The 23,756-nt window shown below is 54.4% G+C and overlaps 1 protein-coding gene across 1 annotated transcript; it reads left to right on the forward strand.

Moving 5' to 3' along the window:
* Positions 1-3,118: 3,118 nt before the first annotated feature.
* LOC114204049 (developmental pluripotency-associated protein 3-like) lies at positions 3,119-9,137 on the forward strand. Its single transcript, XM_028097269.2, is given in 1 exon segment — positions 3,119-9,137. A coding segment is annotated over 1 exon segment (501 nt). The 5' UTR covers positions 3,119-7,975; the 3' UTR covers positions 8,477-9,137.
* Positions 9,138-23,756: the final 14,619 nt, after the last annotated feature.

A 23,756-nucleotide genomic window follows, 5' to 3' on the forward strand; every position in this document is an offset into this window, starting at 1 on the left:
CTCCTGCTGCTCCTCCTCCTGCTGCTCCTCCTGCTCCTCCTGCTCCTCCTGCTGCTCCTCCTGCTCCTCCTGCTCCTCCTGCTGCTCCTCCTGCTCCTCCTGCTCCTCCTGCTGCTCCTCCTGCTCCTCCTGCTCCTCCTGCTGCTCCTCCTGCTCCTCCTGCTGCTCCTCCTCCTGCTGCTCCTCCTGCTCCTCCTGCTGCTCCTCCTGCTCCTCCTGCTGCTCCTCCTGCTCTGCTCCTCCTGCTCCTCCTCCTGCTCTGCTCCTCCTGCTCCTCCTGCTGCTCCTGCTGCTCCTGCTGCTCCTCCTGCTCCTCCTGCTGCTCCTGATCTTCCTGCTCCTCCTGCTCTGCTCCTGATCTTCCTCCTGCTCCTGCTCCTCCTGCTGCTCCTCCTGCTCCTCCTGCTGCTCCTCCTGCTGCTCCTGCTCTGCTCCTGATCTTCCTGCTCCTCCTGCTGCTCCTCCTGCTCCTGCTCTGCTCCTGATTTTCCTGCTGCTCCTGCTCTGCTTCTCCTGCTCCTCCTGCTGCTCCTCCTGCTCTGCTCCTGCTCCTCCTGCTGCTCCTGCTCTGCTCCTCCTGCTGCTCCTCCTGCTTCTCCTGCTCCTCCTGCTCTGCTCCTGATTTTCCTGATGCTCCTGCTCTGCTCCTCCTGCTCCTCCTGCTGCTCCTCCTGCTCTGCTCCTGCTCCTCCTGCTGCTCCTGCTCTGCTCCTGCTCCTCCTGCTGCTCTTGCTCTGCTCCTGCTCCTCCTGCTCCTCCTGCTGCTCCTCCTGCTCTGCTCCTGCTCCTCCTGCTCCGCTCCTGCTCCTCCTGCTCCTCCTGCTGCTCCTCCTGCTCTGCTCCTGCTCCTCCTGCTCCTCCTGCTCCTCCTGCTCCTGCTCCTCCTGCTCCTCCTGCGCTGCTCCTGCTCCTCCTGCTGCTCCTGCTCCTGCTCCTCCTGCTGCTCCTGCTCTGCTCCTGCTCCTCCTGCTGCTCTTGCTCTGCTCCTGCTCCTCCTGCTCCTCCTGCTTCTCCTCCTGCTCTGCTCCTGCTCCTCCTGCTCCGCTCCTGCTCCTCCTGCTCCTCCTGCTGCTCCTCCTGCTCTGCTCCTGCTCCTCCTGCTCTGCTCCTGATCTTCCTGCTCCTGCTCTGCTCCTGCTCCTCCTGCTGCTCCTGCTCTGCTCCTGCTCCTCCTGCTCCTGCTCTGCTCCTGCTCCTCCTGCTCCTCCTGCTCTGCTCCTGCTCCTCCTGCTCCTCCTGCTCTGCTCCTGCTCCTCCTGCTCCTGCTTCTCCTGCTCCTCCTGCGCTGTTCCTGCTCCTCCTCCTCCTCCTCCTGCTCTGCTCCTGATCTTCCTGCTCCTCCTGCTCCTCCTGCTCTGCTCCTGCTCCTCCTGCTGCTCCTCCTCCATCCCCTGCTCCTCCTGCTGCTCCTCCATCCCCTGCTCCTCCTGCTGCTCGTCCTCCATCCCGTTCCTCCTGCTGCTCGTCCTCCATCCCCTGCTCCTCCTGCTGCTCCTCCTCCATCCCCTGCTCCTCCTGCTGCTCCTCCTGCTCCTCCTGCTCCTGCTTCTCCTGCTCCTCCTGCTCCTGCTCCTCCTGCTCCTGCTCCTCCTGCTCCTGCTCCTCCTCCATCCCCTGTTCCTCCTGCTGCTTGTCCTCCATCCCCTGCTCCTCCTGCTGCTCCTCCTCCATCCCCTGCTCCTCCTGCTGCTCCTCCTGCTCCTCCTGCTCCTGCTTCTCCTGCTCCTCCTGCTCCTGCTCCTCCTGCTCCTGCTGCTGCTCCTCCTCCATCCCCTGTTCCTCCTGCTGCTCCTCCTCCATCCCCTGCTCCTCCTGCTGCTCCTCCTGCTCCTCCTGCTCCTGCTTCTCCTGCTCCTCCTGCTCCTGCTCCTCCTGCTCCTGCTGCTGCTCCTCCTCCATCCCCTGTTCCTCCTGCTGCTCCTCCTCCATCCCCTGCTCCTCCTGCTGCTCCTCCTCCATCCCCTGCTCCTCCTCCATCCCCTGCTCCTCCTGCTGCTCCTCCTGCTCCTCCTCCTGCTTCTCCTGCTCCTCCTGCTCCTGCTTCTGCTCCTCCTGCTCCTGCTGCTGCTCCTCCTCCATCCCCTGTTCCTCCTGCTGCTCCTCCTCCATCCCCTGCTCCTCCTGCTGCTCCTCCTCCATCCCCTGCTCCTCCTCCATCCCCTGCTCCTCCTGCTGCTCCTCCTGCTCCTCCTCCTGCTTCTCCTGCTCCTCCTGCTCCTCCTGCTCCTGCTCCTGCTTCTCCTGCTCCTCCTGCTCCTGCTCCTCCTGCTCCTGCTCCTCCTGCTCCTGCTGCTGCTCCTCCTCCATCCCCTGTTCCTCCTGCTGCTCCTCCTCCATCCCCTGCTCCTCCTGCTGCTCCTCCTGCTCCTCCTGCTCCTGCTTCTCCTGCTCCTCCTGCTCCTGCTCCTCCTGCTCCTGCTGCTGCTCCTCCTCCATCCCCTGTTCCTCCTGCTGCTCCTCCTCCATCCCCTGCTCCTCCTGCTGCTCCTCCTCCATCCCCTGCTCCTCCTCCATCCCCTGCTCCTCCTGCTGCTCCTCCTGCTCCTCCTCCTGCTTCTCCTGCTCCTCCTGCTCCTGCTTCTGCTCCTCCTGCTCCTCCTGCTGCTCCTCCTCCATCCCCTGCTCCTCCTGCTGCTCCTGCTCCTGCTTCTCCTGCTCCTCCTGCTCCTGCTGCTGCTCCTCCTCCATCCCCTGCTCCTCCTGCTGCTCCTCCTGCTCCTCCTCCTGCTTCTCCTGCTCCTCCTGCTCCTGCTTCTGCTCCTCCTGCTCCTCCTGCTGCTCCTCCTCCATCCCCTGCTCCTCCTGCTGCTCCTCCTGCTCCTCCTGCTCCTGCTTCTCCTGCTCCTGCTTCTCCTGCTCCTGCTGCTGCTCCTCCTCCATCGCCTGTTCCTCCTGCTGCTCCTCCTCCATCCCCTGCTCCTCCTGCTGCTCCTCCTCCATCCCCTGCTCCTCCTGCTGCTCCTCCTGCTCCTCCTGCTCCTGCTTCTCCTGCTCCTCCTGCTCCTGCTGCTGCTCCTCCTCCATCCCCTGTTCCTCCTGCTGCTCCTCCTCCATCCCCTGCTCCTCCTGCTGCTCCTCCTCCATCCCCTGCTCCTCCTGCTGCTCCTCCTGCTCCTCCTGCTCCTGCTCCTCCTGCTGCTCCTCCTCCATCCCCTGCTCCTCCTGCTTGGGCCCCACTCCTGCTCTGCTCCTGCTCTAGGAGGAGCAGTGCCTCTTTTATTCATTTTGAAATTTGGGTGTTAGTTTAAGAGTTTGCTTGAGTGTTTTTAACAAAAACAAGAAAACACTTTGAAATCTACAGGGTTTGATGTTTTAAAGCTCTTCCCTGACCTTCTAAGGCTCATTTTCCCCTATAACTCCCGCCCTGCCTCAGTCCCTCAGTCAGTCTCCGTCCCATCTGAAAGAATTTGAGGTTGTTGCTTTGCACAGGCATTAGCATTAGCTCGGGTAAGAAATGCTTGAGAGAGATCAATCTTACCAAAAACTGATGTTGCTTTACAAAGAAAAGGCGGCTGACTCTGGGACTCCCAGGCCACTTCCTCACCCTGCAGGAGGACTTGCTCTCCGCGCTCAGCTTCCTCCCCTGTCCCTAGCCACCCTGCCTGGCCTGGGGAAGGTGGAAGAGCAGAGGCAGGCCAGCGGAGGCAGCTCTGAGAGCAGCTTCCCATGCACCCCATGTGCCCGCCTCCCCACCTGCTTTCTCTTCGGCGCCGATCCCGTGGCCAGGCTTACTCCCTCGCCACCGTCCACCCCCTCCATGCCCTCGGGCCCCACTCTCCCGCCCTGTGGGCCCAACTCAGGCCTGTTTCAGGCTGAGCTAGCAGAGGAGAGAGAAGCAAGGGGGGGGTCACACACTTGGGAGTTTGCCCCTCCTCTTTGGCTCTGTCACCCACCAAAGGCATTCACCCAGAGCGCGTGGCCTTGTTAACACAGCTCCCCGTCCCTTTCCTCGGCTCCTGCACCGGCCGACTCTAAGGGCGCCCTGGGGAGCGCAGCTGCCGTCCGCCCTGCTGTCCGGCCTCTAGCCCCCACAGCTCTCCTCACCTCCCCAGGGGCTGGGCCCTCGCCGCAGTCAGGCCCAGTTGCCTGTGCGTTCAACCTCCCAGGCTGCTCGGTCCCCATCCCACTCCTTTCCCTTTCTTCCAACAGCCCTGTGCTCTTCTCTCTTGAGAATGAGGAAGGTGGGTTGGGGGGGGCGGGTCCTCCAGAGAAGGACGCGATCCAGCCCCGCTTCAAACTGTGTGACCTTAGCAAGGCACTTTCCCTTTGAGCCTCAGTTGACTCATCTGAAAATGGGCATAAGAGCACTTGCCTCCTAGGATGTGGCCAGAAATCAAGGAGAGGTCGTAGGGCCCTGAGCGGGGGATGCCTAGCACCAGCCTCGTGTTTGCCCTGTGAGTGAAATGGTTGGTAAGTCTGCCAAACAGAGTTAGTGAGGAACTGTGGCTCTGGGGACATGGCTTTCACCCCTGCCTGCTTCCTCCTCCCCGTCCCCAGCCCACAGAAGTCACATGCAAGCGGTTGAGAGTCCTTTCTTCCTCAAGTAGAAATATTTCTTTCCCCTTTCCTTGGAGGTGAAGCTACAATTGAAGAGGAAACAAAAGCTCCTCTTCGGCCCAGCTTGCCCGGGGGAGCTTACGAGGGTGAGAACGTGGGTCAGGACTGTGCAGAGCCAGGCCCTGGGCCTCCCGAATCTTGGCGGACTCCGGTGGCCAGGCCCACGGAGGCAAAGGCCCAGCTTCCGGAGACGGCCACGAGTGGCCAGCAAATGCCTCTTTCGGGCTCAGTCTGAGTGGCTTCCCAGAACACGAGGGCATGCTTCAGAAGCTGGTTAAGTGATTTTCAGCAATTTCAGAAATTGCCTCAACTGGTTGTTTCGATTTCCCCACAGCCTTGGATTAAAGCAGAAAGAAACAGGGCCCCTGGTGATTGGAAGAGACTGTGGCTTTGTCCCAGGAAAGCCAGCCGCTGTGGGAAGGAGAGGGAGAGGCCTGAGCTGGTCCTGCCATGCTGGCGGGCCGCCAAAGGCACTGGCTCCCCCCGGCCTCAGCTCTAGGCCCGAGGCCCTGGCACCCCCACACAGCCTCACTCACCAGTTTGCCAGGGTCCTCAGCTGAACCCACTCATCACAGCTGATAGGACACTTGAGGCGTTCTTCCTCCTCACCCTTAGACAACAAAAACCAAGCATTGTCTCTGCAGTCAGCCTATCAGACTTAACCTCTAAACTCTGTGTTTGCTTCTGTTTTTTCCTTCGCTGGACTGGGATGACAGTGCCAGGTTCAGATCAACTGGCTTTCTCCTTCCAGAAGCAGCTGGGAGGAAGAGAAAGGCCAGTTCTTGGGGTACCCAGTGGGTGCTATCTTGAGTGTTACTGTTAAGAAGGGATTTCCTAAGAAGGGACATGTGTCCTGGCCACAGCTAGGACTCAGCACGCAGACACCGGGCATGTCTGGGCCTGGCGCTGATCTTTGGAGAAGGAGTCAGGCTGTTGACATTCGGTATCTGGGTCATATCTCAGTGGTGGGGGTCCATCAGGCCTTCCTCTTCCTCCTCTTGCTCCTCCTCAAAGAGCTGTGACCTGGGTGTGTCTGGGTCTGGTCCACACAGCCCGCTGCTCCAGATTCCCCCATTCCCATCTGCCTCCATGGGCCACCCCTCCAACCCCCACCAGGGCTCCAGTTGCCCTCGCAGCCTGGGAGATGAGGTCTTGGCCCTGGAACCAGCTGTTGATCCAGATAATCAGCAGAGCCATGGAGCCTGAGAATCACATTCTAACTCCAGCCCCGCCTTTGTCTCCACATCAGACCCTGGGGGTTAACTTGACCTCTTTTCCATCTCCAGAAGATTCTCATCCCTGCTCACTATTGCTCTGGGGCCATGATGGGAGCCAAGGAAAGGTCACTGTGCAGCAGTTCTTGGGGCCCTGGAGGGGAGGCTGGAGAGCAGATGTACCTGTGCACTCCAAGGCTGGAGCCTGGGCCATGTTCAGACGGAAAGTGGACCAGAGTCACACGTCTGCATGCGCTGTTTTGCCTGATAACAAATGATTTTATCTCCTGATACTATTATGTATTTTATATATGTCTTAATATTAAATTGTAAATTGTAAATTATCCCGGGCAGCGGTGCCCGGGTGGCTCAGTCGGTTAAGCATCCTACTCTTGGCTTCAGCTCAGGGCCTATCTCAGGGCCGTGAGATTGAGCCACGCGTCAGGCTCTGCACTCAGTGGGGAATCTACTGGTCCCTCTCCCTCTGCCCTTTCCCCCCTTATCTAAAATAAATAAATAAACGAAATCTAAAAAAAAAAAAAAAAGTGTCCCTGGGCAGCCAGTGCCCTGCAGTTTAAAAGGCTGCATCCTGTCCATGCCTCTTGTCACCTCGCATGTAGTACATGCGCCCTGCCTGCTTCTGCTGCCCTCTGCGATGCTCTCTTTTACCACATGTATACACTTTAAGGTTGTCTCCAGTTTTTTGCTATGTTGTAAACTGCACGGTGGTCAGCATCCTGACACGGAGACCTCTCCGTACCGGACCTACTTCTGCATGTCACCTGCAGATGAACCCCGACAGCGCACTTGCTCTATCAGAGCAGGTCACTGCCTCTCAGCGCCAGTCAGAGCCCGAGGAAGCCCGGGATGGAGGGAAGACTGCCCAGCTCACGCTACGTTCATGACCGACCGGCCAGCCTGGAGGCCCGGACTCAGGACCTGCTGGCCAGTGGGCCGAACCCCTCCTTGTACTGGGGTCCCGTGTCTAGAAAGGGCTTCACATGAAGCCAGGCACCCAGCCATGGTCAGCATTAACTGGGGTATCACGGTGGCCGGTCACTGCTGAGGCCAGGGAAACCCTGGAGGAACAGCTGGCCTCGGTGTCCCTGGTGACCACAAGCCGGTGACAAGGACCTGACCCTCCACGCTCCACTGCCTCCTGCAGCTGGAAGGAGAGTGTGCGTCTGCCCCAAGGAATCACTTCCCAGAAATTGTCCGGAAAGTCACCGATGCCCCAGCTCTCGTCTGATTCATCAGCCTGACTGCACGGGGAACTTGGGGACAAAAGCCCCCAGTAAGCAGAAAGGAAGGGAGCAGCACGGAAGACATCTCTGCTGCTCCCTCTTGACCCCGGGCATGACGCACCCTCCACGGGCTGGTGGCTTTGAGCCTTTGTTTCCCCGCCCAGAGGCATGGCACGCATCCCCTTAAGCTCCAAGCCCGTTTTTGCAGCCTCTGTGGGGTGGGGCTTGGCGAGCTGCCCAGCCCATAGGTTGAGTCCATGGTCTTGACAAAGTCACCCCAAGTTCTCATGCCTTTGGCCACAGACCTGAGCTATGATGAGATCTGTGCTATGCTCTCTCCCGACTTCATGATTTACTGTGCGATTTACAAAGTCTTTACCCAAACCCTACCTGGTTTTATTTTCAATTTTTCTTTGGATCAAAATAATACATGTCCAAAGTTTGAAAAGTTGAACGGTATGACAAGGCTGGTAACCCAAAACTGGCGGGTTCTGCCCCCCACCCTGAGCTTCCCTCTCCCTGGCCCCTCCTTTCAGTTCCTTTGGCCAATTCTTCATCTGTTTCCCTTCTGATTTCTCAGTAATTTGCTTATATTGCTATTTCTTGATTTTTCCCCTGTTAGAACATAGACCTCATAGTATGGAAAAATGAGCTCTGGTAGGCACTTCTCCACACACTTCCCTCCCATCCCTCCAATGGCACAGTCCGGGGTGAAGGGATAGTCAGTGTTTATGTGTTTAAAACTATGTAACCAGTAGTTTTAAGAGGAAACCCGACCGAAATTTAGAGGTTTGTTCTTTCTCTTGCCACTCCACACTTTGTTGGAGTTTGGGTTTTTCTCGCTCTTTCTGGGCTATAAAGTTCTTCCCAGGCTACTTTGTAGTAAGTTGAATCTTGAGCATCACCTCCCACTTGACCCCGAAGATCTGGGAGGAGCTTCGGTCTGTGACTAGGCTTCCAATGGATTCGCCAAAGCAGCTTTACCCAACCTGGGCCCCGGGATCATCTCAGATGCCCAGTGAAGAGAATTCCCAGGAAGGCTCAGGTGCCTCTCAAACTGTCTCCGAAGTATTAACAAAGAACCTTGGTAAACTGACTCTCGACTCTAGTTTCAAACTTCCTTCCCCTCTACCAGAATAGGCATCCCAACAGCAGGACAGAGAGAAGAAAGCACAGGGGCCGGTTGAGCGCATCCTCAGCAGCAGCAGCAGGGGGAGGGCTGGAGTAAGGACTTTGTTAACTGCTCAGAAAGAAAGGATGGCAAGGATGACTCGGATGATTCAATACCAGCATTACCTCAACCCCCGGTCCCAGCCTCAAAAAGATCCACAGCAGAAGGAAACCGAGGAGGGTGAATCGAGAGTGGAAAGGTTTAGATGTCGCTGTCATTATGGCCGGTACCATAAAGATCTTTCTGAGGAAACCAGCATGGAGAAAAATCATGACGCGGAGCCAATGTAAACATAAACTTTATTCTTGTACTGTTTCTTCTTGCTAGTGATTTTAGGATCATTTTGCAGCAGCTTGGGAAAGCTGCTCTCTGTTAGGGCAAACTGTAGGATATTTTGGTAATCTTTGATATTATAAGGTCTTTCTTCATACCAGTGATTTGTGAGGAATCCTGTAGTTTGCATTTGAATGACTTCACTATACTTCCACGTTTTGATTTGACCTAAGGAAGCACTAACGGGTTTTGAGGGTTGCCTGTGTGTTTAAGAGGCCTGAGGTCATTGAGGTAAGACCTAACCTCAGACTGTGCAGAAGGAATACACAGGGTGCGCCTGGGTGGCTCAGTTGTTAAGCGACTGCCTTCGGCTCAGGTCATGATCCCAGGGTCCTGGGATCGAGCCCCACATCGGGCTCCCTGCTCCGGGGAAGCCTGCTTCTCCCTCTGCCACTGCCCCTGCTTGTGTTCCTCTCTCACGGTCTCTCTCTGTCAAATAAATAAATAAAATCTTCAAAAAAATAAAAAAATAATAAAATAAACTTTAAAAATGCCTTTAAAAAATAAAATCTTTTAAAAAAAGAAGGAATACACAGAAAACTTTGGGTGGTTTGGTTACAGCATGATTAGGCAGGTGTGTACGCTAGATTAGCTGGTTTTCAAAAATTGTAATAAAATTTGTTGTGCTATGTTGAGTAGCAAATATGTGTGTAGAGGATCTTCCTAAAATTGGACTTATTTGAAAAAATATTTAAAAAAACACTATGTAAACATTGTCTCTGCTAAACCAAGTAGTGAACTATTTCCTTTCTGCTACATATCCAATCTGTTCCTCAGATATTAATTATCACTTTCTTTCCATTTGCTGCTGTCCTCCTCCTCCTTCTCCTCCTGAATCTCCTCCTCCTCCTCCTCTTCGATCTTCTCCTCCTACTCCTCCCCCTCTCCTCCTCCTCCTCCTTCCTTCCTCCTTCTCCTCTTCTCTTCCTCTCCTCCTCCTTCCTCCTCCTCCCTCCTTCTCCTCCTCCTCCTCATCCTTCTACTCCTTCTCCTCCTCCTCCTCCTCCTTCCCTCCTCCTCCACCTTCTCTTCCTCCTTCTCCTCCTCTCCTCCTCCTCCCTCCTTCTCTTCCTTCTCCTCCTCCTCCTTCTCCTCCTTCTCTTCCTCCTTCTCCTTCTCCTCCTCCTCCTCCTTCCTCCTCCTCCTCCCTTCTCCTTCCTCCTTCTCCTCCACCTTCTCTTCCTCCTTCTCCTCCTCCTCCACCTCTCTTCCTCCTTCTCCTCCTCCTCCTTCTCTTTCTCCTCTCCTCCTTCTCCTCCTTCTCCACCTTCTCTTCCTCCTTCTCCTTCTCCTTCTCCTCCTCCTCCTCCTCCTCCTCCTTCTCCACCTTCTCTTCCTCCTTCTCCTTCTCCTCCTCCTCCTCCTCCTTCTCCTCCTTCTCCTCCTTCTCTTCCTCTTCTCCTTCTCCTCCTCCTCCTCCTTCTCCTCCTCCTCCACCTTCTCTTCCTCCTCCTCCTTCTCCTCCTTCTCCTCCTTCTCCACCTTCTCTTCCTCCTTCTCCTTCCTCCTTCTCCTCCTCCTTCTCCTCCTCCTCCTTCTCTTCTCCCTTCCTTCTCCTCCCTCCTTCCTTCTCCTCCTTCTCTCCTTTCTTCCTCCTTCTCCTTCTCCTCCTCCTCCTTCCTCCTCCTCCTCCACCTTCTCTTCCTCCTTCTCCTCCTCCTCCACCTCTCTTCCTCCTTCTCCTCCTCCTCCACCTTCTCTTCCTCCTTCTCCTTCTCCTCCACCTTCTCTTCCTCCTTCTCCTCCTCCTCCTCCTTCTCCTTCTCCTCCTTCTCCACCTTCTCTTCCTCCTCTCCTTCTCCTTCTCCTCCACCTTCTCTTCCTCCTTCTCCTCCTCCTTCTCCTCCACCTTCTTCCTCCTTCTCCTCCTTCCCTCCTTCTCCACCTTCTCCTCCTCCTCCTCCTTCTCCTCCTCCTCCTCTTTCTCCTCCTCCTCCTACTTCTCCTCCTCCTCCTTCTCTTTCCTCCTCCTCCTCCTTCTCTCCTCTCCACCATTCTCCTCCTCCTCCTCCTTCTCCTCCTCCTCCTCCTTCTCCTCCTGCTCCTCCTTCTACTCCTTCTCCTCTCCTCCTCCTCCTCCTCCTCCTTCTCCTCCTCCTCCTCCTCCTCCTTTCTCCTCCTCCTCCTTCTCCTCCTTCTCTTCCTCCTTCTCCTCCTCCTCCACCTTCTCTTCCTCCTTCTCCTCCTCCTCCTCCTCCTTCTCTTCCTCCTTCTCCTCCTTCTCCTCCACCTTCTCTTCCTCCTTCTCCTCCTCCTCCTCCTCCTCCTTCTCCTCCTGCTCCTCCTTCTACTCCTTCTCCTCCTCCTCCTTCTACTCCTCCTCCTCCTCCTCCTCCTCTCCTCCTCCTCCTCCTTCTACTCCTTCTCCTCCTCCTCCTCCTCCTTCTCCTCCTCCTCCTCCTTCTCCTCCTTCTCCTCCTCTTTCTCCTCTTTCTCCTCCTCCTCCTCCTTCTCCTCCTCCTTCCTCTCCTCCTCCTTCTCCTCCTCCTCCTCCTTCTCCTCCTTCTCCTCCTTCTCCTCCTCCTTCTTCTTCTTGTACTTTATGCTCTCCCCCACAAAATCAGAAAACTCTGATTGAACACCATAATTGCCTAAACCAGGAGATCGCCCCCAGCCTGAGGCTGCCGCAGCCCAGGGGGATGACAGGCTCTTGAAGAGGACCACGCGGAGGATTTAACAGGACTGCACATGAGTCCTGAGGGCAGAGGGCAGAGGCAGGTCCTCCCGCTTGTCCTGAATGTCTCCCCATGCCCTTTCCATCCCTAGCCCAGGCAGACCTGACCACAGGCTGGGCCACGCCTTTCTCTGCCCACCCTTGTGCTACCTCCCTTAAATGTGCTAAACCAGGCCCTTTCCAGAGGCCAGGCTGAAACTGTGACAAGTCATGGCTCCAGCCCAGGCACCGAGCATTCGGCACCAACAAAGTGGGCCTCCCTGGCCCTGGGGACAACTGGCATCCAGGGTAGGAGGTGACCAGTGACAGCCCAAGCCCTCTGGAGAGAAGGACTCGGCGCCCATGACGCCCCTGCCTAAGTGCCCTGCATGCTTCCCAGGGCCACCAGCACCGCCACCCCCCATCCCAGACAGGGCCATTGGTCCCCCCTCCCAGGTCTCCTTCATCAGGGCACTGAGCTCTGACCCCACTCCCAGTGAGCTCTGATCTTTGTTGGTCAGGGTTGGTTAAGGTCAGCTCTGGGGAAAGTGCGGAGGTTAAGGTCATTCTGGGGGCCTGAGGGCCCAGTCATCCAGTTGTTCACACAAAGGCAACCGTCAGCCATGGTTGCCTGAGTCCCTAAAAGCACCACACTCCCCTGAAGGGGACAGAGAGAGCCTCCTGAGTCCAGAGCTCTTGCCATCAAAGAGGCCTGTGCATTGTCTGGGCCGCTGACGGCCACTGTCCAGCTTCCCTCGGAGGCAACACACCAGAGTGTTGTCCATGCAGTTGTGCCAGTGGGAAGGCGGATCTGGGAGGTCTGCCACTGGGCTGGGACCACCCCCGGGAGCAGCACCCGAGGGGGCAGTGCGGGGCGCACCTCCTCGGCCTCAGCCAGCAGAAACAAGGAGTGGGCTTCAGAGGCGCTTGGGAAATTGAAGATGCATACATCTCTCCAAGCAGCCGCACGCTTTCTAAACAGACAGCTCACCAGGATTTAATCTGCAACTCAGATTCAATCTGCTAAGTAGGGAAGAAGAAAGTGTGTGGTTGTCATGGCAACACCAAATTGCCCAGGACTGGGTGATCTCTAAGGTTGGGGAAGGAAGGGGAGCGGAGCCAAGCTTCCGTCTCCCCCGCGGGGATGTTCTGGGGAATGGGGGCCAGGTCGGACCCACCTGCATTCTTCCTGGCTCCCCCAGCCCGGGACTGTGGGCCTGAGCCCTGTGGTGTAGTGCCAAGCGGGCTGGCTGGCTCAGGGCCCGCGCTCTGGGGGCTGGGCTCAGGGGGCTCAGGCATCCGTGTTCCAGCCCCACCGCACAGCAGCTTGGACTTGGAGCCCCTGCTCCTCCTGCCCTCCGAGTCCCAGGCCTTCCTGCTGGTGCTTGTGCCCTCAGGCCTGCTCATGGACGGCACAGCCCCTGAGTCCAATCTGGATGATCAAGGGAACAGCCTCACCAGAGGGGGCCAACCACGGCCGCACGGCGGAGGATATGGGGCCGATCCTTCCGCTCACAAGCACACCACGCTGCTGGCCTGGCCTTTTCTCCTCACCCAGAATGAAATGGAGCCAGCCCAGTGGGTTGCCAGGGTGGCCCATGCCAACCTGGGTGGGGGTGAGTGGTAGAGGAGAGGGCTGCTCCGGTGGAGGGGTTAAGCACAGGGACATCCTACCCTGAGGCCCACCTTATCACTGGTCTGCCTCTGACCATCCAGGGCCCTGAGGAGGAGGTCCTGGCCCTCAGCAGGCCTCCAAGGCCCTGCCGATGGCTGCATGTCATCTTTGTGGTTGCTGGGCCTGGCCGTAGCAGGGGCTCCATGGACACTCAATGCATGAAGCAATGAGTGAATACATGAATGGATGGGTGGATGTGTGAGGACCAGAAGCAGAAGAAATGAGAGGCCAGGTTGGCGTGAGTAGCTGGTGTGAAGGCCTCAAACGCTAGGCTGAGAGGGGGCTGTGTGTCAGGCTCCCTGTCCCCAACTTCTGCCCTAGCCCTGAAGAAGCTCCCACCTTCCAGTGGGACCACTGGGGTCCCTGGCAGATGTGGCCTTGTCACTTGATCCCCCCTCAGAGAGACAGAGACCCCAGGGCCCACCCCCCAAAGCTTGGCTCACCTGGGCCCTGGTGGGGCCTGCCTCCCTGGGCCCCTGCAGACATGAATGCTTTGCTGCACGGTCTGTGGGTTCTCCCTCTTGTCCAATTAGTGCTAATTGGGAGCAGGAAGTGTGCGTGGGGGGGCGGGTTGCTGGAGCTCTGATGTCCTGGGCAGAACCTAGACGCTTCCTGGACTAGGCCCTTCCCCAGAGCTGTGGGGTCTCCTGTAGGACCCAGGTGGGAGGGCTCTGAGCCACTGCAGCTTGGGCTGTCCTGGCCACTGCCTCTCCCGGGTGCGAGCTGCCCCCAGGGATGGGTGGGCCCACCTTGTTCATGATGAATCTTGTGCCTGGCAAGAGTCATGATTCTTCACACTTTCAGATGCTGGAAAGGGAGGGCAGGGGGGCTCAGGGCCTGGCACGGAGGGCCCGGGGGTCCCCTGAGGCTGAAGTCTTAGCCTCAGTCCATGGCCCAGTAGAGGCAAGGAAAGACTTGCTTGTCTGCCCAGACACACACCCTTGCCTCCCTGGAGGGGTGGGATTTCCCCTTCTGTTCCCCTCCTCCCCCATGTCCCCTGCCCCCTTTCTCTTGGGGCTTGGGGCAGAGATGGGGGTGTCCAGAGGCAAAGCACCTTTTGTGTCAAGCCCTAGGCCAGATCCTCAACTCCTGTGATATTTCCCCACCCACGGGCACTGGCCACAGCCTGATGTCAGAGGCTGCAGTCAGGGAAGGCCCCACTCCAGCCGGGCAGAAACACACTCCCCATTCCAGAGCTAAGGCTCTCCCAACCCCTAGAGCGCTCATACTGACCCATCTGTGAGTGCCATGCCCTCATGCTGGGCACAGGCAGCCGTCCCTCATGGCACCCTCAGGCCCTGTCACCCTAGGACCACCCAGAGCCTCGGGCTGGGGGGCTCACATCTGGAAGCAGGGACCTCAGAGCTCAAAGGTGCTCAGAGGTTAAGATTCCTGGGTGCTGGCTCCAGGGACCAGCCTCAGTTTCAGCCCCTGTGAAATGGGCCTGGTCTGTGCAGCAAGCAGGCACTTGGAGAAGGCAAGAGGGGGAAGTGGGCTCCTCTGAGGCCCAGGAGCTGGGGAGAGGCCCGGCTACCAGTGGCCACTAGAGGGCAGAACTCTCCTGTGTGTTTCCTCCAGAAGGCTCGTGAGCAGAGCAGGGCCGGAAGGAAACAATGGCGCTGCGGGCCCCTGGATGTGGACGGCCTAGGCTGCAGGTCGGCTCTTAGGCTCCAGCGGAGGCTGGGACAATGGCCAGAAGTCCACCTGGACCCCAGACCCCACAACCCCTCCCTGTGCCTTCAGGCTTTCACTTCCCGCCGGCCCAGTCCTGAGCCTGCCCAGTCACTCTCCCTTCTTAGAACATCAGCAGGAGAGGCCCTCCAGCCTCCTCTGGGCACATTAAGGAAACTGAGGCAGGGAAGGACTCACCTGATTGCACCCTGTCGGTTGGGTTAGGGTAGACATTTCCTGAGGGCTGACCATAAGCCGGGCACCCATCATAACTCCTCGGGGCCGTTGCTGTTGGAATCACCCTGCTTTTGCAGATGAGGAAACTGAGGCTCAGACAGGCTTTCGTTTGCCTCAGATCCCATAGCGAGGGTGGTATCTGGATTCCAGCCCTGGCAGGGTAACGGCGGAGCAGAGACATCCTCCTGTGACCCTCCTGATGAGAATATGTGCATGCAGGGCCCCTGGTGGATGTGGCAGGAATGGGGTGCCAGGCACCTGCCATCTGCCTTCATCTGGACCTGACCAACCATGAGGCCAAGGAGCGCTGCCCATGCTCTCCGTGAGGATGCCCACCCCCTCCCCTGGGCAGGAGGAGCCGTGCAAGAAGCTGCTCCATGCCTGGCCACTGCTCATGTAGGGCCACTTGGTGGTATCGGGAAGTGGGTGCCCATTAAGGGCACCAATGGCAGGTTGCTGGCTTCATGAGCCCTGCCTGCAGCCATGGAGATCAAGGACCTGCATTTGAGCCCCTTGGTTGGCCTCACTCTTCCAGCCAAGCTTGGAGCTCTCTGACCAGGGCAGGGGATGAGTAGTTCCTGGCTCAGGCAGCCTCACTCCTGCCCTGGGACAGAGAGGGAGAGGGCCTCAGGCCCTGGAACTGCTGGGCATCATATCCCCAGTGAGAGCCTGAGCAGCTGGAGGCTGATCCTGGCTTTCCCGATACTGCCAGGGAGCAGCAGAGATCGAGGGGGTCTTGGGGGCCTATTTGTGGAGCTGTTGCTGTGCTGTGGACCGTAAGTCTCATGAGGCTGATGAGAATGGAGACCCAGCTCAGCTGCTGGGTTGGGGTGCCTGTCTCAGTCTTCTCTGTCCCTCCCCACCCCAAGCCTCTCACAATTTCTTAGTCTACCCCCACTAAATTTCCATCCGCCTCCATTGGCTGAGACCCGGCCCCTTCACCCCACCCCACTCCAGGACCTCTCCCACTTCTCTCCCTTTCCTGAGGCCCACCCATGCCCTTGATCCTCAGCTACTGTGATTTGGGGCCTGGCTGGTCTTCCCATGGATTGTGCTCTTCTCAGGGACGGAAGCCAGGTGTCTCTAATCTCTGTCAGCCTCCGCTGCTCTCTGGCCCACGAGCCCATCTCACTGGGGCCTGCAGCCTATCCTGCTCTCCTATCCGAACTACCGAACCAAGGGGATGCCTCTCACACTCAGCTCACGTGGAAGGGCAGGGGCAGAGCTGGGAAGATCACCCAAGGGCCCGACCTCTGCCCAACCCCATGGACTGTGCCCCCATTACGGAGTGGGAGGAGGCACCTGGTATAACCCCAAAGGTCTATGTGTCTACTGAGGCAGGAACTGTCTGGTGAGCCCTGTCCTGAAGCACAGCCTGCCGACTCCTGACCGCGGCTCCTTCCCTGAGCCCAAGAGACCCTAGAGATTGGAGTCAGCTGCTTGAGGGGCCCTCGCCTCCAGGCTGGACCCGGACTACACCCCGGCCCCAAGTTCTCCCTGACATCTGACAGCAGGGCTGGCTGAAGATGTGGCTGGCATGGTCCTTGCTTGGGCCTAAAGTGACCCATTGGAAAAGGTCAACCTTTCCTGGACCTCTGCCTCTGGATGAACAATCTCAATCTCTCTGGCTTTACTTTCTGCCTCCAGAAAATGGGGTGATGGGGGACCTGGAACAAGAGGTAGAGAGGCGATGGGCAGGTGGGTGCTTTGGGCAGCTGAAAGATGGGGCCCAGGTCCTGGGAGCTCAGTGTGGATTTTAGTATCCACCAGGCTAGGTGCTGGGAGAGGCTAAAGTGTCCTGGACCTGTCTCAGGTGTTTCTGCAGACCCTCCCTGAGCTTGTTGTCCCTCTTCCATGCCTCCAGCAAAGAGCACTGGAGCTTTCTGGCTAGCCACCAAGGGCTCCAGGGCAAGAGAGGGCAAACCCAGTTGATAATGGAAATGGGCTTTCAGAAAAGGCCATTCTTAGGAGGCCCTGGGCTCACTTTCTTTTGTCCAAAGAAGGCCCTGCATGGGAGAGGGGGGGTAGAGAGGGAGAGCAGGAGGGAGGGCGGGATAGGCCTCCTGCCTGCCTGAGGCACTTTGGGGGTTATGTTAGAGAATGTCTGGGCAGGTGATTTTTCTCTGAGCTTCTGCTTCACAATCTGTAAAGGGGGCAGAATACTGCCTACGTCACAGGACTGTGGTGAGAACCGAATGAGCCGGCACATGAACAGACCACCCAGTGCGGTGCCACACACATATGGGGGGCGGGCACAAGCCCTCACTCATCCAAAATTGCCCGGGGTTTAGTAGATAGATGCCCAATAAACGGTGACTGGCATCCCGGGGCCAGCTGTCTGTGGGCCCATGCCAAAGGCACCCATGCACACCTGTAAATCCATGCCTTACCTGGGTGTCCTCCTGGGAGGTGTGTGTGTGTGTGTGTGTGTGTGTGTGTGTGTGTGTGTGTGGTCTGTTCCCCTATGAGGAAACCATGTCTTGGCACAGGTGTGGGTGTGGGTCCCTGGGGATCATTTCTCCCGCAGAATCAGGGCTCAGAAGGTAACAGGTAGGTGGCAGTCTGCGGAAGGCTGGTGCTCAGGTGGAGGGAAGAGTGGACAGGGCGAGCTGGGGGAAAAAACAGGGCAGAAATAAACACAGACAGGCTGAGGGGTCTGGGGTCCAGTCCTGTGGCCTTCTGCACCAGAGTAGACCCTCAGGAGAAGGTCACGTCGAGCACCCCCTCCCAGCAAGGTTGGCTACAGCTGGCCTTCATGCCCCACTCCGGTCAGGCAGTCTGAGGGCCCCAGAAGGGCCCTGGGGTCCAACGCTGAAAGGTGGCCCAGCTCATTTGAGGCCAGGATGTGGCCCATCAGGCTGTGATCTGCTGGTGTGGCGGTGGGAAAAGCCTCCAAGGCCTCCATGCTGTCAACTGTACTTACCTGTTAATGAGCTCATTCACCAGCCAGTGGGCTAGGCGTTGGATTGTGACTGATACCCGAACCAGGAGGATGAATTCCCAGCCAGGGTCCTACAGGATGTGTTGGACGAAGGGAGTCCTGGTGTGCAGGCACGAGCCCCTACCTGCTTTTCCCTAGAGCTTCCCCGTCCCAACAGCACACACTGGAGGTTCATTTCTCCTACTGAGGAATAACCTACACTCAGTAAAGGGCACTAATCATGACTGTACAACTCGACGGACAGACACCTGTGTAACTGTGACCCTGAGCAAGGCTCATCATTCCAGAAAATTCCCTTGTGTCCCTTGCCAATCAATAAATCCTACCCCAGAATTAACCCCTATTCTGATCTCTATCATCAGAGATTGGTTTTGCCATCCTAGACTATCAAGTAAACGTCATACAGTATGTTCTTTTTTTGGGTCTGTCTTCTTTTGATCAGTACAAATGTTATTTTGATTCATCCTTGTTGTTCTGTGTGACATTTGTTCATTCCTTTTTATCACTGGGTAGTATTGCATTGCGTGGGCGTACCACAAGTTGTTTATCTATGCTTCCGTTGGTGGGCATTTGGGTGGTTTCCAGTTTTTGGCCAAAATGAATAAAAGCGCTGTGAATATTCTTGGGCAAGCCTGTGTGTATGTACATGTTTTTATTTCTGTGCTTTCATTTCTCCACCTATGAGTGGAGAAACTGGATCACAGGGTAAGTACGTGTTGAACTTTATAAGAAACTGCCAATAGCAATGTATGCAAATTTCAGTTGTTTATCCTTGGAAGTCCTTCTGCTCCAGATCCTCAGGTGCCTCAAAGAGCCCACCCCCTTACCCCATCTGGAGATGGGCCTGGCTGTTAGGAGTGGCAGACATCCTCCAGGGACCCAAAATCCTACCGCAATGGAGGGGTCTGGCTGATGTGGGCAGGTGTGGGCTGCACCCTCTGGGAGGGAGAAGGGTACTCACATTTGGCGATCACCAACTACAAATCAAGCACCACATGAAGGCCCTTAGGTACATGCTTTTATTGAATCCTCTGGTTGCTGGGGTCCTGTCAGGAAAGGCACACAAGACATTTGCTGTTGGAAGACAGCCTGTCCCCAAGTCTCCCAGTCCCTCGTAGCCCTTTCCCCGCCACCATATTGGATCTAGTACATGACCCAGGACAAAGGCACTGAGAAGGTCTATAGAGACTCTCTCCAAGCTGCCCACCCCACCCCCCTGTGCAGAGGAAGAGCAAGGCCCTGAGAGAGAAGGGACTGTAGCCCCACAGTTATAAGCAGAGCTGGGCTACGACTCAGGTTTCCTGCTTCCTTCTCAGGAGAGGAAATCAGGCCTCCTCCCTTGGAGGGAGGCTTTGTCTCTACCCCTCTGTCATGGAATCAGCCCTAGGGAGAGCGTCACCCAGCTGGGAGCACCTCTGGAGGCAGGGCATGTGAGGACTCAATCAAGCCCGCTCAGGCACACAGCAGGAGTCAGTAAGAGGAAGGATGGATGACTGATTTAGTCTGGCTCTGCTGCTTGGAAACATGCTAGAAAACTCGTTCTCTGAAATATTCGCAAGTGTGTTCACAGCTCAATCCCGTATCTTGGAGCTAAAAGAATCTCCAGACATCTTGGAGCGCCGTGCTCTGCTTAGTAGCCCGGGTGCTACTAGCCGAATTTTAAGGATAAAGTAATTGATATCAAGATATTAAGTGACTGCCTCGGGTTTTGTACTCCAGACCTGCCTGGAGGAGGACAGTGGAGAGTGGAAATTGGAGGCCTTAGGAGCAAGACCCAGCAGGAATGAAGAGCACACATCTCAGGAATTACAAAGTAAGTAATGAGAAAATTAGGATTCAATTGACCATACTTCATTTTGTACAAAGTCACTGGGTAAAGCAAGGTCCATTGGCGTTTTTCCTGACTTGGTCTGTATTATGCAGAAATCTCTTTCCTCCTAAATCCACCCAGTGCTGACAAGCAGGGACCAAATTGGGGGCCTAGAGGTGGCATCATGCTTTTGGCTGCTAAGCCCAGCTGGGTAACTGCGAGGCTTTTGTTCATCAGGGAGATTAAGCTGCCCTGTTGCTATAAGGGGCATCAAGCAAACATATTAAATGTCCTTGTTAACATTTTAGATTCACACCGATATGCCGACAGTTATTATATATAAGCTGACCTTAATAAAAAAGGAGAAATGGCAGCATGGGAAGGGGTGGGGAGTGGGACACAAGGTCGATGATAGGTGGGGACCATGGTCTCCAGTTACAGCAAGCAGGCAGGGTGTGGAGAGAGGACCCTGAGCATCAGGTGGATTCAGGCTATGTTTGCCCAACCATGCAGGTGGCTCTGGGGAGAGACTGGGAGGGTCCATGGTCATATCTCCTTTTACCTTTTCCTCTCCTGGTGGGCTTGAGCTGCCAACTCCTTTCTAAGGGCCCAATAGTGAGCTCTTCCCACGAATCTCCCAACTTTGACCCTCCAGGAGGGCCATGACAGGCCTGGAGAATGTTCTACGGCTGAGCTGGCTCTGCTCCCGACTCCCTCCTGGCTCTTGGGCTGCAAGCAGCCAGAGATAGGAGTCCTCGGCCAGCATAGGGAGACTTGGTGTCCTGGTTTCAGATGCCAGCCCCTCAGCCCCAACCTGACCCCCGGGTCTTAGAATTTGCCTCTCTGGGGTGAAGCCTGGGTGACTGCCTTTTGTCAATGTGCTACCCAGAGCAAATGGGTAGAGGACTGCAAGGAATGGGGATTAAATGCCCCATTAAAGACATACATGTTAAATAAAAGTGTGTGTGTATATTTATATATTTACATATATAAGTATATGTGCATGTGTGTATACATATATTTTTATATACATGACTGTTAAGGAGGCATTTATTATATATTGAATATATTTAATGCATGCTAAAGATCCTATAATTATCATATATTACATATTATTATATAATTACATTATATTTTCATTTACACATTACATATTTCATATTACATATACATATTTATTTAATATTTCACATTAAATTTTATTATACATTTTCATAAATATGTTATATTACTAATTACTAATTATTTGTTCATGGTGGCCCTACAGTGGCAAGAACCCAAATGCTTATCAATAAGGGAATGGATAAGCAAATTGTGGTATGTCCATACAAGGAATACTACTTGGCAAGAAAAAGGAATCAGCTACTACTTACGTGCAATAACGTGAAAGGATCTCAAAATGATGCTATATGAGAGAAGACAGGCAAAAGAGAGGACATACTATATCCTTCCATTTATATAAGATTCTAGAAAATGCAACCTAATATGTAGTTTAAAAAAGCAGACCAGTGGCTGCCTGGGGGCAGGTGGTGGAGGGAGGGATAGATTGCAAAGAGATGTGAAGACATGAAAATCTTTGTTTTCTTTATTGTACTGATGGTTTCATAGGTATAGTTACATGTCAAAACTAACCACGTTCTACAATTAAATATGTGTAATTTATTGTATGTCTTCATATACTTTGGCAATGTAAAAAATGTGATTTTCAATCACATTCCTTTCTTTAATTATATCGTTGATTTCATAATTTTCTTTAATATCATTATTATATAATCATTTAATATAATATTTTACAAGGGGCACAGTGGTTATATCCTTTGACAAATAAAAATTATTTAAAAGTAGTATTTTCTCATCTTCCTTTTAAAATTTCTATATTTAGCATATGTTTTATAATGTCTGTGATAACTTACTAAAAGAGTATATATGTATAAAATAATATGATTTAAAACAGAAGTAAACATACTGAAGGATATGTACTCAAAATGTCACTGGTGTGGGCACAATATTTTGAAGACCAGTAGAATAAGGAGCTGCTGAACTTCTATTCCTTGGGCATTCTGTATGATTGAAATAATATTATTTAACCTGAAATAAAGGAGTGGTTGAACATTAGAGGGGGAAAAAAAAAGGAATCATCTGGGCGCCTGGCTGGTTCAGTCTGTAGAGCATGTGACTCTCGATCTCGGGGTCATGAGTTCAAGCTCCATGTTGGGCATGGAGCCTACTTAAAAAAAAATAAAAGAAAAAGAAATCATCTTCTGATACACCTAACAACATGGGTGAATCTCAAAACAGACACAAAAGTGTACTACTCTGTGATGAATTTTTAATTTTTATCTATCTACGGAGATAGAAATCAGACCAGTGGTTGCCTGTGAGTGGGGCAGTCCCTGGAAGGGGATGAGAGGAACTTTCTGGGGCGATGGAACGTTCCGTATTTTGATTGTGCTGGTGGTCACCTCTGTCAGCACTCAGAGAACTGTACACCTATAAAATGGGTGCATTTTGTTGTATGCAAATTATACCTAAAAAAACAAAAGGAGTATTGTGAACAACCTCACTGTGCTGCCCAAGCCATGCACCACGTGGGTTGCATCTGATCCAAGGGTTACCAGTTTCTGTTCTCTGTGACAGTCGCTATAGACTTTTCCCATAAATTTTTTAAAAAGATTTTATTTATTTATTTGAGAGAGAGAGAGAGAGAAAGAATGAGCAGGAGGAGGCAGAGGGAGAGGGAGAAGCAGACTTCCTGTGGAGCAGGGAGCCCAATGCAGGGCTCGATCCCAGGACCTGGGGACCATGACCTGAGCCGAAGGCAGATGCTTAACCAACTGAACCACCCAGGCGTCCCTACATTGTTTTTTAAGTAAGCTTTATATTCAGTGTGGAGCTTGAACTCACGACCCCGAGATCAAGAGTCACATGCTCTACCGACTGAGCCAGCCAGGCATCCCTCTCATACAATTTTTTAATTGAGGTCTTAGTCACATACCATAAAATTCATCCTTTTAAATTGTACAATTTTGTTTTTTAATATATCATGAAGTTGTGCAACCATCACCATATCTAATTTTAGAACATTTCACCACCCCCAAGAGAAACCCCAGCCCTGTTGCCCTTGCATTGCTGAGAGACCTTGGTGACCCGTTTGGTACCTGTGAGCTCTTGTTAGCAGATAAGAAGTTGAAGGTGCAAAAATGCATGCCCAATAATATAAAATTGAAAACATTGTGCCCATTAATTTATTTTTCCTCCATCAATTGAGAAAAGAGGGATGTAGAGGCAGAGAGTTTCCCCTGGGAATGAGTGGGGCATGGCCCTGGGCTTGTAGCACTCAAGGTTAGAAAATGGGGTCCAGGCCTGTGCCCTTCCCAAGATAGGCAACTGGGGAAAAACAAGCTAAGTGACTTAGGTAGACAGAGAAAGAAATGGAGAGATCTTGAGAGGTGTCCTGGAGGAGTGGCTTTGGGACCAGGCCAATTATTTCTCATAACTCTGTTGTTTACAGTTCGCAAAGAGTATTTACAAACATTATGTCCTTGGATTGTCCAGGTAGACAGGTGGCTTCATCCCCATTTTACAGAGATGAGGGAACTAAGGCCCAGAGAGGTGAAGGCTCCCATAAAGAAGATCCCATAAAGAAGTGATGATTAAATCTGGACTTGACGGAAGTCTTTTCCATTCCAACACAGGATAGGAGAGAAGGATGCCTGATGGGGACATTTGCAGGAGCTAAGACATGGAGGTGGAGCAGGGCAGGTGGCCTGTACCCCCAAGGCAGCAGGGCCAGCAAGTGGACCAGGCCTCTGTGGACAGTAGCATGATGTGAGCAGTGACTTGTTGGTGGTAATCACTTGATCACTTGGGTAATTAGCCACGGGGAGTCATTATGGGACTTGTCTCACTTGGGCTGATGATTAAAGGGAGCTGGCTGCCCAGTGGCAATGGAGGCCTGCTGATGGCTGACAGCAGGGCCTGGCAGGCTTCAGAACTTAATTAAGTTTTTCTGGGCTTGAAAACAGCCCCTAGCCATGGCCAAGGGCTCTACTGGTGCCTACGGTCCAGGCCTGGCCCTCATGTTCTCATCCAGAACAAGGTCCTGGGCGGCAACACAACTGCAGAGAACAGGCCCGCCTAGCAACAGCAGGCAAGTGTTCGAGGGATAGGGCATTCGTATGGGATGTTTAAACACTCATCCAAGGGCGCCTGGGTGGCTCAGTTGGTTAAGCGACTGCCTTCGGCTCAGG

The sequence above is a fragment of the Eumetopias jubatus genome, unplaced genomic scaffold (assembly GCF_037043125.1).
Source record: "Eumetopias jubatus isolate StellerSeaLion01/CBP00866 unplaced genomic scaffold, mEumJub1_p1.0 scaffold_1, whole genome shotgun sequence".
Classification (NCBI taxonomy): domain Eukaryota; kingdom Metazoa; phylum Chordata; class Mammalia; order Carnivora; family Otariidae; genus Eumetopias; species Eumetopias jubatus.